Here is a 13,808-nt window from a genome sequence, read left to right as displayed (position 1 = left end):
GGTTCTGTTTGACCCCCATCCGTAGAGCTGGAGGTTCACGGCCTACGTGGCTTCCGAGAGGGGCCACACTATATGCCACGGCTCATATATCCCCTCCCCTCGATGTGCTAGTGTCCTGCGATACCATGGGCAGAGTTGCTTCCCTCTGATGTGGGTTCAGTTTCCACCTAGTTTAAACTTATTCAGTAATATTCAAGAAAATATTTTTCCTAACAAATTCATTCAAGACCATATTGCAAAAATGAATACACCTCAATGAAAGTCTTAGACGCAAAGCTAAGTTTTAGACAATAAAATCCTAATTAACAAGAATTCAACTACAGGTGAGTCTAAATATTCATTAAACAGGTGTACAGCAGTTGATTATAAAAGGGCATTACTTAACAAAGAAAACCCCTCCCATTTCATGCTGTCAGCAATGGCACCACATGGAAGAGAAATGTCACAAGGCCTGAGAAAGAAAATAATTTCTTTACACAAGAAAGGTGAAGGCTACAAGAAGATCAGCAACACTTTACTTATCAGTCAGAATTCTGTATCAAAAGTGATACAAAAATTTAAAAAATATGGAACTGCAACCATCTCACAGAGACTTCCAGGCTGTCCACGGAAGTTGACACCTCGACAAGAGCGTCTTCTGATGAGAGGGGTTAAAGAAAATCTCCATGCAAGTTCATTGCAGTTGTCTAAAATAGAAAGCAAAAACTGGGGCAATTGTTTCCTATGACGCAATATGGCGTATACTGCAATGGCATGCATAGGAATGGCATGCATGGGTGTCATCCACATAGGAAACCTCTCCCATGCACAAAAAATCCTGCCTAGAATTTGCCAGGGAGCATACTCAAAAAGAAGACTACTGGGACTCTGTACTCTGGAGTGATGAGACCAAGATAAATGTTTTTGGAACTGATGGCTTCAAAACTGTACGGTGTTGCAAAGGTGAGGAGTACAAAGAAAAATGCATGGTGCCTACAGTGAAACATAGTGGTGGCAATGTCCTTCTGTGCTGCCGCATGAGTGCTGCTGGTGTCGGGGAGCTGAATTTAATTCATGGTATCATGAATTCACTGATGTACTGCTCTGTATTGAAAGAGAAGTTGTGCACTTTTCCAACATGACAATGATCCAAAACACACATCTAAGGCCACTGTTGCATTTCTGAAGAACAAGGTGAAAGTGATTCAGTGGCCAAGTATGTCTCCTGATCTGAACCCAATCGAACACCTATGGGGAAATCTTAAAAGACAAGTTGAGCATCACTTTCCATCCAGCATCCAGGCTCTAAGAGGTTGTTCTCGAAGAATGGAAAAATGTAGATGTTGCAATGTTGCCAACTTGTTCATTCCAAGCTTAGAAGACTTGGTGCTGTCCTTACAAATCATGGAGGTCATACAAAATACTAGATATAGTAGTTTTTGTTGTGGGGTGTATTCATTTTTGCATCAACTAATTGGAGTAAAACTGAAGATTTTGTAATCTACGTTATACTATTAACCTTACTTTCATGTAATGAGCAAAACAAATGTTACATAAAACTCAGTTTTGCCAACATTTTGGAAATTGTTCTTGTGTTGAGATGTTGAATAAAATCTTACTTTTCAAAAGGGGTGTACTCATTTATGCTGAGCACTGCATATATGGAATGCCTTTAAATTCTCAGTAGCACATAATGGTGTGATTTTATATAAAGTTTTATAACAGCCCAGTAAACATCAAATAGGAAAGTCCAACAGTTACTTATGGTGTCATTGAGTAAAAATGACAATTTTCAATTACGGAAGGTGTTGTGTAGTCTTTACTCAGTATGGTCTATAACTGAAAACAACCCTCAACAAAGAGCAGAGCCCACAACCCCAATTACCATGGCACTTTGTTGCCATTTTGGTTTGAAGGTCACGCTGCTGACAATAAACTGTACATGAATCCATGTTTCTAGGAAGTAGCAGAAGTCCATGGCCTTATCACACTGGTGTCCCTGTTTTGGCTCTCCTCACTTTAAGCTCCTTTTGGAGCTCATGATCAGATTCCCGTAATCTCCCAATGTCCAGCATGGGCTCTGTTAAAGGCTTTCCTTCTTTCTGCAACTGAGCCAGAGCAATAGCCCTCAGTAGTGGTGGGTATGGCACATAGCGGACAGGTTCTGGCTCCGGCAGAGGGATAAATTGCTTGAAGTTCTCTTCTTCATGCCGTGGTATAAGACGCCAGTCATGGTACATGACTTTGCTGATCTCCTGCTCTTCAGGCACGGTTTTACCTGGGTGAATGAAGAAGATGACCATCAATATAAGATCATCAAGTCACTCTACCTAAGATAGGCTCTGCTTATGATCCTGGATGAGAAATACGCTATATGGCTAAAGCTACAAGGACCCCACTCCAAATAATTGAGTGAATGTGTTTTAGTGAAGGGTACTGTTCATTCTACAATTCTCTAGCATACAAAGACATTTAGATTTGGATGTCAAGCCTACTACACACGGGCCAAATGTCGAGCGGTATTTTGGCATCTTCCAATTTTTATTGCATATTTGGCCCGATGTGGTAGCCGGTCTGTCAGAAGCCAGACGTTCGGTCGGCTTCTGTCAAAGAGGCATGATTGAAGAAGGTCTGCTGATCAGCTCCTGATCAGTGCTCTCAGCCAATGGCTGACAGTGTTGACCGAAGTGTTCTGTCCGGGATGGGGGGCATCCCTGTCAGAACCCAATAGCACAGCAGGGGAGCTCGCTGTACCAATATCGGATCATTAGTATACTATGACATACAAAGCCATCTACAACACTGCCCCAATTTACATATCTGATCTTATCTCTATCACCCAAACCGTACTCCTTGCTCCTCGCAAGACCTCCTACTCTCTAGCTCCCTTATCTCCTCCTCCCATGCTCATCTCCAAGACTTCTCCAAGGCATCACCCATTCTCTGGAACTCCCTACCCAAATCTATCAGACTATCACCTACTCTACTTACCTTTAGGCTATCATTAAAATCTCTCTCTTCAGGGAAGCCTATCCCGCCCTCTGCTAATACTGGAATCCTCTATGCTTCCAACCACTCCATCCCCCACAGTTTTACCTATTGTACCACTCACCCCTCCCTCTTAGATTGTAAGCTCCAAGGATCAGGGCCCTCAATTCCCTCTTGTATTGAACTGTATTGTTACTGTATTGTCTCCCACTATAATGTAAAGCGCTGAGCAAACCATTGGCGCTATAAAAATCCTATATAACAATAATAATTAGTACAGTGGCTCCTCCTGAGCTGTCCGTTTTTTTTCTCATTCAGTGTGTACCAGGCTTTAGTGCAAATAAAAAAAGTATCATGGACAATACTCGATTGTTCCTAAAGACATTCAGACAATTACAATCTGGTGGCAATTGTTCAATACGAATACCCTTAATTAACCTGAGATGTCCAACAAACTCATATGGGTTTGATGGTCAATAAATGTCCGCAAATCGTTAACCATATAGTGTACTTCACTCTCTTTCTTAACTACCTGCCGACCGCAGATAGCCGAATGACGGCTTCACTGCGGCCGGCCAGTTCTGAGTGGACGTCATATGACGTCCCCCCAGAACGCGCTCTCCTGCGCGCCCCAGGGGGCGCGCACCCGGCGATCTCCGTGATCGCTGTGTCCTACAGACACAGCTGATCACGTGATGTGGTAAAAGGCCAATCACAGCGCCTTTTACCACCTGATCAGCGGTGTCCAATGACACGCTGATCAGAGGGAAATGCAAGTGCCGGTTCTCGGCTGCACTTTCCTCACGCTGTCAGATCGTGAGGAAAGTACTGCCGAGAACCTGCAGTTGTCAGAGCGGGGATCGGCACCGATCATCAGGGCACTGATGATCAGTGCCCTGATGATCGGTGCCCAGCAGTGCCACCCGCAAGTTCCGCCCACCTGTGCCCAGCAGTGCGCCCACTAGCTCCGCCCACCTGTGCCCAGCAGATCACCCACCTGTGCCCAGCAGTGCATCCACCTGTGCCACTCTGCAGTGCCACCTACCTGTGCCCAGAAGTGCCACCTACATGTGCCCAACAGTGCCACCCACCTGTGCCCACCCACCTGTGCCCACCAGTGCCACCCACCTGTGCCCACCCACCAGTGCTGCCCACCAGTGCCACCCACCAGTGCAGCCCAGCAGTGCTGCCAGTCAGTGCCACCAGTCAGTGCCCAGGGGTTGTGCCAGTCAGTGCTGCCAGTCAGTGCCCAGCAGTGATGCCAGTCAGTGCCGTCTATCAGTACCCATCATCAGTGTCACCTATCAGTGCCACCTATCAGTGCTTCATATTAGTGCCGCCTATCCGTGACACCTCATTAGTGCTGTCTATCAGTGCCGCCTATCCGTGCCACCTCATTAGTACTGCCTATCAGTGCCCTTTAGTGCTGCCTATCAGTGCCCATCAGGGCCGCCTATCAGTGCCCATCAGTGCTGCCTCATTAACGCACATCAGTGAAGGAGAAAAAAATGCCTGTTTGAAAAATGTTATAATAGAAACAAAGAAACTTTTTTTTTTTCAAATTTTTTGCACTTTTTTATTTATAGCGCAAAAAGTAAAGCGCCCAGTGGCGATTAAATACCACCAAAAGAAAGCTCTATTTGTGAGAAAAAAATTATCAAAATTTCATATGGGTACAATGTTGCATGACCGTGCAATTGTCAATCAAAGTGCGGCAGCGCTGAAAGCTGAAAATTGGCCTGGTAAATAAGGGGGTATAAGTGCCTGGTAGGCAAGTGGTTAAACAGCTTAGTTCATCAATTACTTTTCTACACTGTTTACCAAACTATTCACTGCAAACTCTACAAAGAATTAAAAGGAAACAATAGGGGTTATCTACTTAAACTGGAGGGTGCAAAAGCTGGTGCAGCTCTGCATAGAAACCAATCAGCTTCCAGGTTTTGTCAAAGCTTAATTGAACAAGCTGAAGTTAGAAGCTGATTGGCTACCATGCACAGCTGCACCAGATCCTGAACGCTCCAGTTTTAGTAAATCTATTCCTATGTATATGTGTAAGAATGTATACTAGAATTTGGAAAATTAATATAATGAGTTAGTTTGGCCAATTATTTTTTTTTTTCACATTTCATAACCCCTCATTTGCTGTGGCTTCAGTTTGTGTTGCTTGCCTATGAGTAAAAGGTCGGATGTTGCAATCAAATTTTATGGCATACTCCCTTTCAGATGCTATCATTTGAAGGCTGCACTGGGTTCTAAGCAGTCCTGCCAGAAAGACTTGCTTTTTTTTTTTTTCTTCAATAAAGTCATCTGCAGACAACAGGATCTATGAAAACAGAATTATATAACAAAATGCATCCACAAGATTTCTCTACGTTGATATGTTCCCTCAAGACTAGCTGGACGGGATCATCAGAGAGCATGTACGCACGGTTTTAAGCAAACTCCCACACCCCTTCCTTTATAGAAAACAGTATTTTAGATGTCATCCAGACATTTTTACCACCAACCTTAATTATTAAACTAATTGTAAAGGATTGCTTTTTATTTTTTTTTAACCACTTCCTGTCCAGCTGTTGTATATAAACGGCCAGACGGTGGCAGTACAGGGTCGGGTAAACATTTATAAACAACCTCCCCGCCCCCTGCTTGTGCGCACTCCCTGGGAGCACTGTGATCTAGTGCCCGCTGTGTCCTCCGGACACAGTGGAACACCGATCGTCGTATGGGACCTCTGTGCAAGGTACCGATCATGTAATCACTGATTGGCCAATCAGTGATCACATGCAGAGTATTAAGCAAGATGTTACTTCTGACATCATTGCTTACTACGTGTGAAATCTGTGAATGATCACAGAGGTCACATGGTACAAAGCTATTCACAACAGCCTTGTACCATGTGACAAGCTGTGACCAATCACAGCTCACACAGTAGTTCTCAATGGCTACAAGAATGCAGCCAGAGAGAAGGAGCAATGATTGCTTTTATAGCCTTTATGGGTGTAAAAGCAATCAGTGTAAAAAAAAAAAAAAAAAAAAAAATCTTCATCACCCCCCACAAGTAGTAGTGTCACCATGGTGACACTGTACTGCTAGGGCGACAGTATGTTAAAATAATAATAATAATAATAAAAAAATAAAATAAAAATGTACAAACAAATGTTTAAAAATTATAATTTTGGTTATAAACTAATTTGGGTTATTTATTTATTTTTTTTACTAAAAAGATAAACGGAATAAATTTTGGCCAAGATTTACGATGAAATATTATTTGCCAAATATTAATTGTCATTCAAAGTGTGATAGCACTGAAAGCTGAAAATTGGCCTGGACAGGAAGGGGGTAAAAGTGTCCGGACTTGAAGTGGTTAAATAACAAACATGTTATACTTAACTGCTGTGTGCAATGGTTTTGCACAGAGCAGCCCCAATTCTCCTCTCCGTGAGTTCCCCTGCTGGCACTCCTGGCTCTTTGCCCCCACCGAGTGCCCTCATAGCAAGCATGCTTGCTTCCGAGCTGGCTCTGTGTGTCCATAGACGCACAGAGCGCGGCTCCTCCCTGGCTCTGATTGACAGCAGTGGGAACCAATGAGGAGGGAGAGAGCCAAGAGAACGGCTGCTCCTGTGCACACTGCTGGATTGAGATTGGGCTCAGGTGAGTACAAGGGGAAGCTACATGCAGAAGGTTTTTTTTACCTTAATACACATTAACTTTCCCTTAATAATTTCGTTGAACTAAAATATTAACATGGATTTCTATTAAACTTTTTACAGTATGTTTTTGGTCTGTTGCTTTTTTTTAAAATTTGTAATGACATTTAATGTACCAGGACCTACCGCGATATGTTAAATAACCCCAGGCTTGCCCATGGTCCATGTTCTGGAAGACACAAACACAAGTTAAAATATGTAAATTAAGATTAAAGAATGAGCACACTGTTAACAAAACCTAGCTAGTTTCATATATTATTTAGGAAAATCAAGCAAGTTGGCAAACATAACCTTTCAAATTTATCCATCCTCCTTCGGTCACCTTAGGTCTTCAGAGTTCTTCAGTGGTATTCTAGAATCCTGCAGCTATCTTCACTGGAGTACATCAAAGAAAACACCCCTTAAACCTCTTTATGTGTGCGTGCTCTTAGCTGACAGTCTTTCAATAACAACTCTAAATTATAATCTGTCCCTATCATAAGTATACACTGGAGGTTTAACTAAAGTTCTGCAAGATGTAGCTGGTACATCTATCATGAAATCAACAGCTCTCAGTTTGTGCTATCTAAACATACACTATATTGCCAAAAGTATTGGGACACCTGCCTTTACACACACATGAACTTTAATAGCATCTCAGTCTTAGTCCGTAGGGTTCAATATTGAGTTGGCCCCGCCCTTTGCAGCTATAACAGCTTCAACTCTTCTGGGAAGGCCGTCCACAAGGTTTAGGAGGGTGTCTATGGGAAGGTTTGATCATTCTTCCAGAAGCACATTTGTCAGGTCAGGCACGAATGTTGGATGAGAAGGCCTGGCTCACAGTCTCCGCTCTAGTTCATCCCAAAGGTGTTCTATGGGGTTGAGGTCAGGACTCTGTGCAGGCCAGTCAAGTTCCTCCACCCCAAACTCAATCATCCATGTCTTTATGGACCTTCTTTTGTGCACTGGTGCACAATCACGTTGGAACAAGAAGGGAACATACCCAAACTGTTCCCACAAAGTTGGGAGCATGAAATTGTCCAAAATATCTTGGTATGCTGATGCCTTAAGAGTTCCCTTCACTGGAACTAAGGAGCCAAGCCCAACCCCTGAAAAACAACCCCACACCGTAATCCCCCCTCCACCAAACTTTACACTTGGCACAATGCAGTCAGGCAAGTACCGTTTTACTGGCAACCGCCAAACCCAGACACGTCCACTGGATTACCAGACAGAGAAACATCTCCACTGCTCTAGAGTCCAGTGGTGGCATGCTTTACACTACTGCATTCAATGCTTTGGATTGTACTTGGTGATGTAATGCCCGGATGCAGCTGCTTGGCCATGGAAACCCATTCCATGAAGCTCTCTACACACTGTTGTTGTGCTAATCTAAAGGCCACACAAAGTATGGAGGCCTTTAGCTACTTACTCTGCAGACAGTTGGCGACATCTGTACACTGTGCGATTCAGCATTCGCTGACCCCACTCTGTCATTTTACGTGGCCTACCACTTTGTGGCTGAGTTGCTGTTCTTCCCAGTTTGTTATAATACCACTAACAGTTGACCATGGAATATTTAGTAGTAAGGAAATGTCACGGATGGACTTACTGCACAGGTGGCAACCTATCACAGGACCACACTTCAATACACTGAGCTCCTGAGAGTGACCCATTCTTTCACAAATGTTTGTAGAAGGAGTCTGCATGCCTAGGTGATGATTTTATACACCTGTGGCCATGAAAATGATTGGAACCCCTGAATCCAATGATTTAGAGGGGTGTCCCAATACTTTTGGCAATATAGTGTATATACTGGAGCAGGGTGGATAAAAATCAATGATTTTTTTTAAAAAAATCTAATTTGTTTTTATTTAAATCTGATTTTTTTTATTTAAAATCGGATTTTTTTGAATAAAATGCTTTTTGAGAAAAATATATTACCATCCAAAGGTTATTCCATCATGAAATAAAGATTAGTTTTTTAATTATGTAGAATAAGGCTGTATATGTTTAATTTTTTTTGGTAAATAAATTCCATGACTACATTCACAATGTCATGCTCTTCCAGAGGTTTTTGTAAGATTATTGGGCAGTTTCTCTGCCTACAAGATATTATCACAGATGCTTGGTTTACTTTTGCAGTTCTCAAAACTGAATTTTACTCAGCGGAGATCACATGCCTCTGCTTCACAGCAAAAATGTTTTAACATGAACAGAGTTAAGAAAAAGACCTTAATCCTAACTTCTACAAACCTATGAATACAGAATCAACCCCTTCACTGCTAAGTTTCAAGAAGTTCAGTGAATAGAATAGAAACAATATTTTTCTGATTGTTTGGAGTGGAATAGATCTGCACAAGAAGAAAGTGAAACTAAGTGTGAGGAGGAAGGGGCTGACAGTCTAAGTTTCTTAAAATATATATATTTTGTTTAGCCAAATTAGTTACCAAACATGGATGTTTGTTTAAGGAAATCACATATGCTGGAATGTTATTGTTTCAGTTGAATAAATCTATTTAAATTGTTATTATTAAGGTAATGATTATTTTTCTCCTTCCTAAGTACAACAGAAAAGTTGTCCAAATATGAATGATTAACCTATTAAACTGGGGATAAAAAAACTAATATGAAAAGTTGTTATTCTAAAAATCTTCATCTACTTGCATATTAAAGATATACCAGCAAGAATCAGTCTTTATGTAGAAAACTAGGATTTAAATCAAGCCTTACTGACTAGTGATTTAAATTGTGATTTAACTCAGTTTGATTTAAATCAAATCCACCCTGTACTGGAGTATTTGTTACATCTGAACCTATGTCACCATACAATAAATAATTTACTATAAGAATAGTGATATGTAGAACTGTAGGGAAAATGATGGCAATAGATCTAGGAAGGTTCTATGTATTATTAAAAGAGCAACCTCAATGACCCTTTACCATCCCTGTGTTCTATTTTTGTTCCCCTCCTATCTTGTTAGCAGGGTTACCTTCAAAATACATACTTACACATCCAGCTGATATAGTGTTGTCCTGGGTCAAACCACCGATCCACTGCAGCATTCCAGGTCTTGCTCCACCATCTCATTTACTTACAACATCAGGGGGGAACTATCTATTTTGGGTTCTTGTAGCTGGCCTCATGATGGCATGCATGTTTCACTTCATCAGGGGGCTGGCTGCAAGAACCAGAGCCTCAGCAAGCCCCCTGATGACGTGGCATTGTAAAGTACCCCAAGGCCTCCCTCCCTTGATGCACCAGGAGGGAAAAAAAATGAAATGAGGTTCCCATGGCATCACCACAGCCTTATATTACACATGACCCCACCTTGGCTTCTAGCCCACAAAAATGAACACAACATGCAGAAGACGTAAGAGGCAGGCAAGCAAGTGTGCTGTCTTGTCTACCATGTCCATGTGTGCAGTATCCTTAAGGGCTGATTCACACTAGAATGCTGCGCGGGTTTCGTGCACCGCATTCTGAATGCGCTGCCCTTGCGACCTGCAGTGGGTGTCAGTGCAATATTACTGACACAGTAAACACAGTGCATTGGCCCACACCACATTGCATGGTACAAAAGTACCATGCAATCCAGTTGTAGTGCGTTTACAAAAGTAGTGCATGCACTAATTTAGGTGCAGTGCAGTACAATTTCAGCCCATTTAAAATGAATAGGCTGAAATCGTACTGCACATAACTGCATATGAATCGTACAGGAACGTGCAGCGCATACCGGTGCGATTCCTAGTGTGAATCAGTCCTTAGAGTCTGATGAGCTTAAATACCATGGTGTGTATTCTGGCTAAGATTGTCAGCGCCACTTTCTACCCTCTCAATTTTGCAGGACGGCGGTCATGATCTTCTGAACTCTCCCTCACCTCAGCTCTGTAATCCACTTTGACCTTAGTAATATTCCAGTAGCAAGGCTCATCGAATTGCTCCAGCCAGGACTTCTTGGTCACCTCTATGTTCTTCCATGCAGGGTTTACAAACAAATGGGGCACATTGAGAACTGGCTATATATATATATATATATATATATATATATATAGTCTTTTGGCGCAAGCTACCATTTCAGATTAGTGTTTGGCAGCTTTTTTGGAGGACCAGAAGAGGGTATCTGCAAGGTTAGGCCTTGTGTTCTTACATGTAGAGTTTACAAGCAAATTTGACTCATTGAGAGTTGGCACTATATAAATTGTCTTTTGGTGCTTGCTAACATTACAGATCAACTTTTTGCATCATTGCAAATCACACATATATGTCTACATTGTGTTGTTGATTGATCTCTTATTGCGCAGGTCTTCTCCAAGATGCAGGGTCAGAAGGTATGCTGGAAGCTCTGAGTTCAGCTGGGTATACTTACTCCTTAGAGCCACACTCTGTGCCATGGAGCATTACCTGGAGAAGAGAGATGCCTGCTGACTGGACATGTGTAGTAAGTTGTGATTGGAACAGACAACACGTTTTTGTATTAGAGCCGCTTATATTTAAAGTGGAAGGATCAGTCAACTCCAAACTGATATTTTAGTTCTTTGTAGGTGCTGCTGAGATAAAATGCCTGTTAGTTCTTTATATCTCCTGGGGATTCTCTTATTGAGATCTTTGTTGAGCATCACAGGTTTTCACAACTGATGTGGCCATTATGAGATGTCCCATTCTCTCTATTGGGTTTTCATATTTATTTTAGACTGCGGAAAACATAGCCAGAGCAAAGGTGGCCAGGAACAGTCATGGATTATAGCAGGAAGATCTCCCTGTAAGAGCAATCAAGATCTAAGAAAGAAACCTGGGGCAGTCTCAGTCTGCCAGACGTCACCTGCAATAAAATATCCATCTGAGAGGGTTAGTCCTATTTGAGGAAATCTGTACTATTATTATTATGCAGGATTTATATAGCGCCAGCAGTTTGCACAAAGGATGACAGTACAGTTACAATACAAATTAATACAGGAGGGATCAGAGGGCCCTGCTCAGTAGAGCTTACAATCTAAGAGGGAGGGTCAATTGATACAAAAAGTAATAACTGCGGGGGATGGGCTGATAGAGAAAAATACATGTACCGTTGCTAGGAGGGGGCAGGATAAGCCTCTCTTAAGAGATGAGGTTTTTAGGGATTGTCTAAAAGTGGACAGGGTAGGAGATAGTCGGACACATTGGGGAAGGGAGTTTCAGAGGATGGGAGTACCTTTGGAAAAGTACTGAAGGCAAGAATAAGAGGAGGTAACAAAGGAGCTGGAGAGCAGGAGGTCTTGGGAGGAAGGAAAAGAACTGGAAGACTGGAATTTTGAGACTAGGTTAGTGATGTAGCTGGGGGCTGAGTTGTGGATGGCTTTAGAAGTTGTTGTAAGTACCTTGAATTTAATTAGTTGAGTAAGCGGAAGCCAGTGGAGGTATTGTCAGAGAGGGGTGGAGGACACTGAATGGAAGCCAGTAGAGGGATTGTCAGAGAGGGGTGGAGGACACTGAATGGAAGCCAGTGGAGGGATTGGCAGAGAGGGGTGGAGGACACTGAATGGAAGCCAGTGGAGGGATTGGCAGAGAGGGGTGGAGGACACTGAATGGAGGCCAGTGGAGGGATTGGCAGAGAGCGGTGGAGGACACTGAATGGAAGTCAGTGGAGGGATTGGCAGAGAGGGGTGGAGGACACTGAATGGAAGCCAGTGGAGGGATTGGCAGAGAGGGGTGGAGAACACTGAATGGAAGCCAGTGGAGGGATTGGCAGAGAGGGATGGAGAACACTGAATGGATGCCAGTGGAGGGATTGGCAGAGAGGGGTGGAGGACACTGAATGGAAGCCAGTGGAGGGATTGGCAGAGAGGGGTGGAGGACACTGAATGGAAGCCAGTGGAGGGATTGGCAGAGAGGGGTGGAGGACACTGAATGGAGGCCAGTAGAGGGATTGGCAGAGAGGGGTGGAGGACACTGAATGGAGGCCAGTGGAGGGATTGGCAGAGAGGGGTGGCAGACACTGAACAATTGGTAAGAGCAAATAGGAGCTGTCAGTACTAAAGTCTCTTTTGGAAATTCTAGTTGCTGGACTATTATGCTAACCCAAAGGCTTTCAGTACTTTGAGTCAATAACTCAGATTAGATGAGCCGTTCTGATTTTTCTCTGGGTTCATTAGCTAAATTCTTGCCCTAGGTTGGAAGTAGAGATGAGCGAATCGAACCAGGCGAAGTGGAATTCGTTTCGAATTTCAGGAAAAATTCGATTCGTGCCGAATCCGAATATTAGCCAACTTCGGATGCACGAATCGAATTTTTCCCGATCAGCCGGCAAAAAGTGTCCCTGCAGAGAGCTCCACTATTTCTGACAGTTCTCTGACAGTTCCTTCACATTTACAGCGGTTGAAACATTGTATCTATTTGTTTCCATTTAGGATACAGATGTTTTTATTCGGAAACAGATACAATGTTTCAACCGCTGTAAATGTGAAGGAACTGTCAGAGAACTGTCAGAAATAGCGGAGCTCTCTGCAGATACACTTTTTGCTGTACTGGAATACTTCTTCTTTTCATTCTTCTTTTCATTCTTCTCATTCTTCTTTTCATTCTTCTTTTCATTCTTCTTCTCATTCTTCTTTTCATTCTTCTTCTTTTCATTCTTCTCATTCTTCTTTTCATTCTTCTTTTCATTCTTCTTCTTCTTCTTCTTCTTTTCATTCTTCTTCTTTTCATTCTTCTTCTTCTTCTTTTCATTCTTCTCATTCTTCTTTTCATTCTTCTTTTCATTCTTCTTCTTCTTCTTTTCATTCTTCTTCTTCTTCTTCTTTTCATTCTTCTTCTTCTTCTTTTCATTCTTCTTCTTTTCATTCTTCTTCTTCTTCTTTTCATTCTTCTTCTTCTTCTTCTTTTCATTCTTCTTCTTCTTCTTTTCATTCTTCTTTTCATTCTTCTTCTTCTTCTTTTCATTCTTCTCATTCTTCTTTTCATTCTTCTTTTCATTCTTCTTCTTCTTCTTCTTTTCATTCTTCTTCTTTTCATTCTTCTTCTTCTTCTTCTTCGTTGTGCCCCGTGACTGCCCAAATGAGTGAAGTGTGCGGTGATTCTAAGATCGACGGCACTCATCTGCATGTCATACTGACTGACAGTATTATTTCTCTTCCCCAGCAGACTCCAAGGGCATTTAAATTAAAGGTACAGTGTTC

At 42.4% G+C, this 13,808-nt stretch overlaps 1 protein-coding gene across 1 annotated transcript; it reads right to left on the bottom strand.

Annotated features, from left to right (window-relative positions):
* Positions 1-1,964: 1,964 nt before the first annotated feature.
* Positions 1,965-11,048, bottom strand: LOC149461607 (small ribosomal subunit protein mS34-like). The gene is made up of 4 exons (XM_089678042.1): positions 11,024-11,048; positions 10,536-10,621; positions 6,801-6,843; positions 1,965-2,257 (listed from the first exon to the last, which is right to left on the bottom strand). The coding sequence occupies exons 1-4, from the start codon at positions 11,046-11,048 to the stop codon at positions 1,965-1,967; spliced, it is 447 nt and encodes a 148-aa protein (XP_089534168.1).
* Between the last annotated feature and the right edge of the window lie 2,760 nt (positions 11,049-13,808).

Source organism: Staurois parvus, unplaced genomic scaffold, assembly GCF_062004578.1.
Source record: "Staurois parvus isolate SC_StPar_1 unplaced genomic scaffold, SC_StPar_1.0 ptg000197l, whole genome shotgun sequence".
Classification (NCBI taxonomy): Eukaryota; Metazoa; Chordata; class Amphibia; order Anura; family Ranidae; genus Staurois; species Staurois parvus.
Note: the sequence above shows the minus strand (reverse complement) of the source record. Positions and strands in the feature narration are given on the sequence as shown.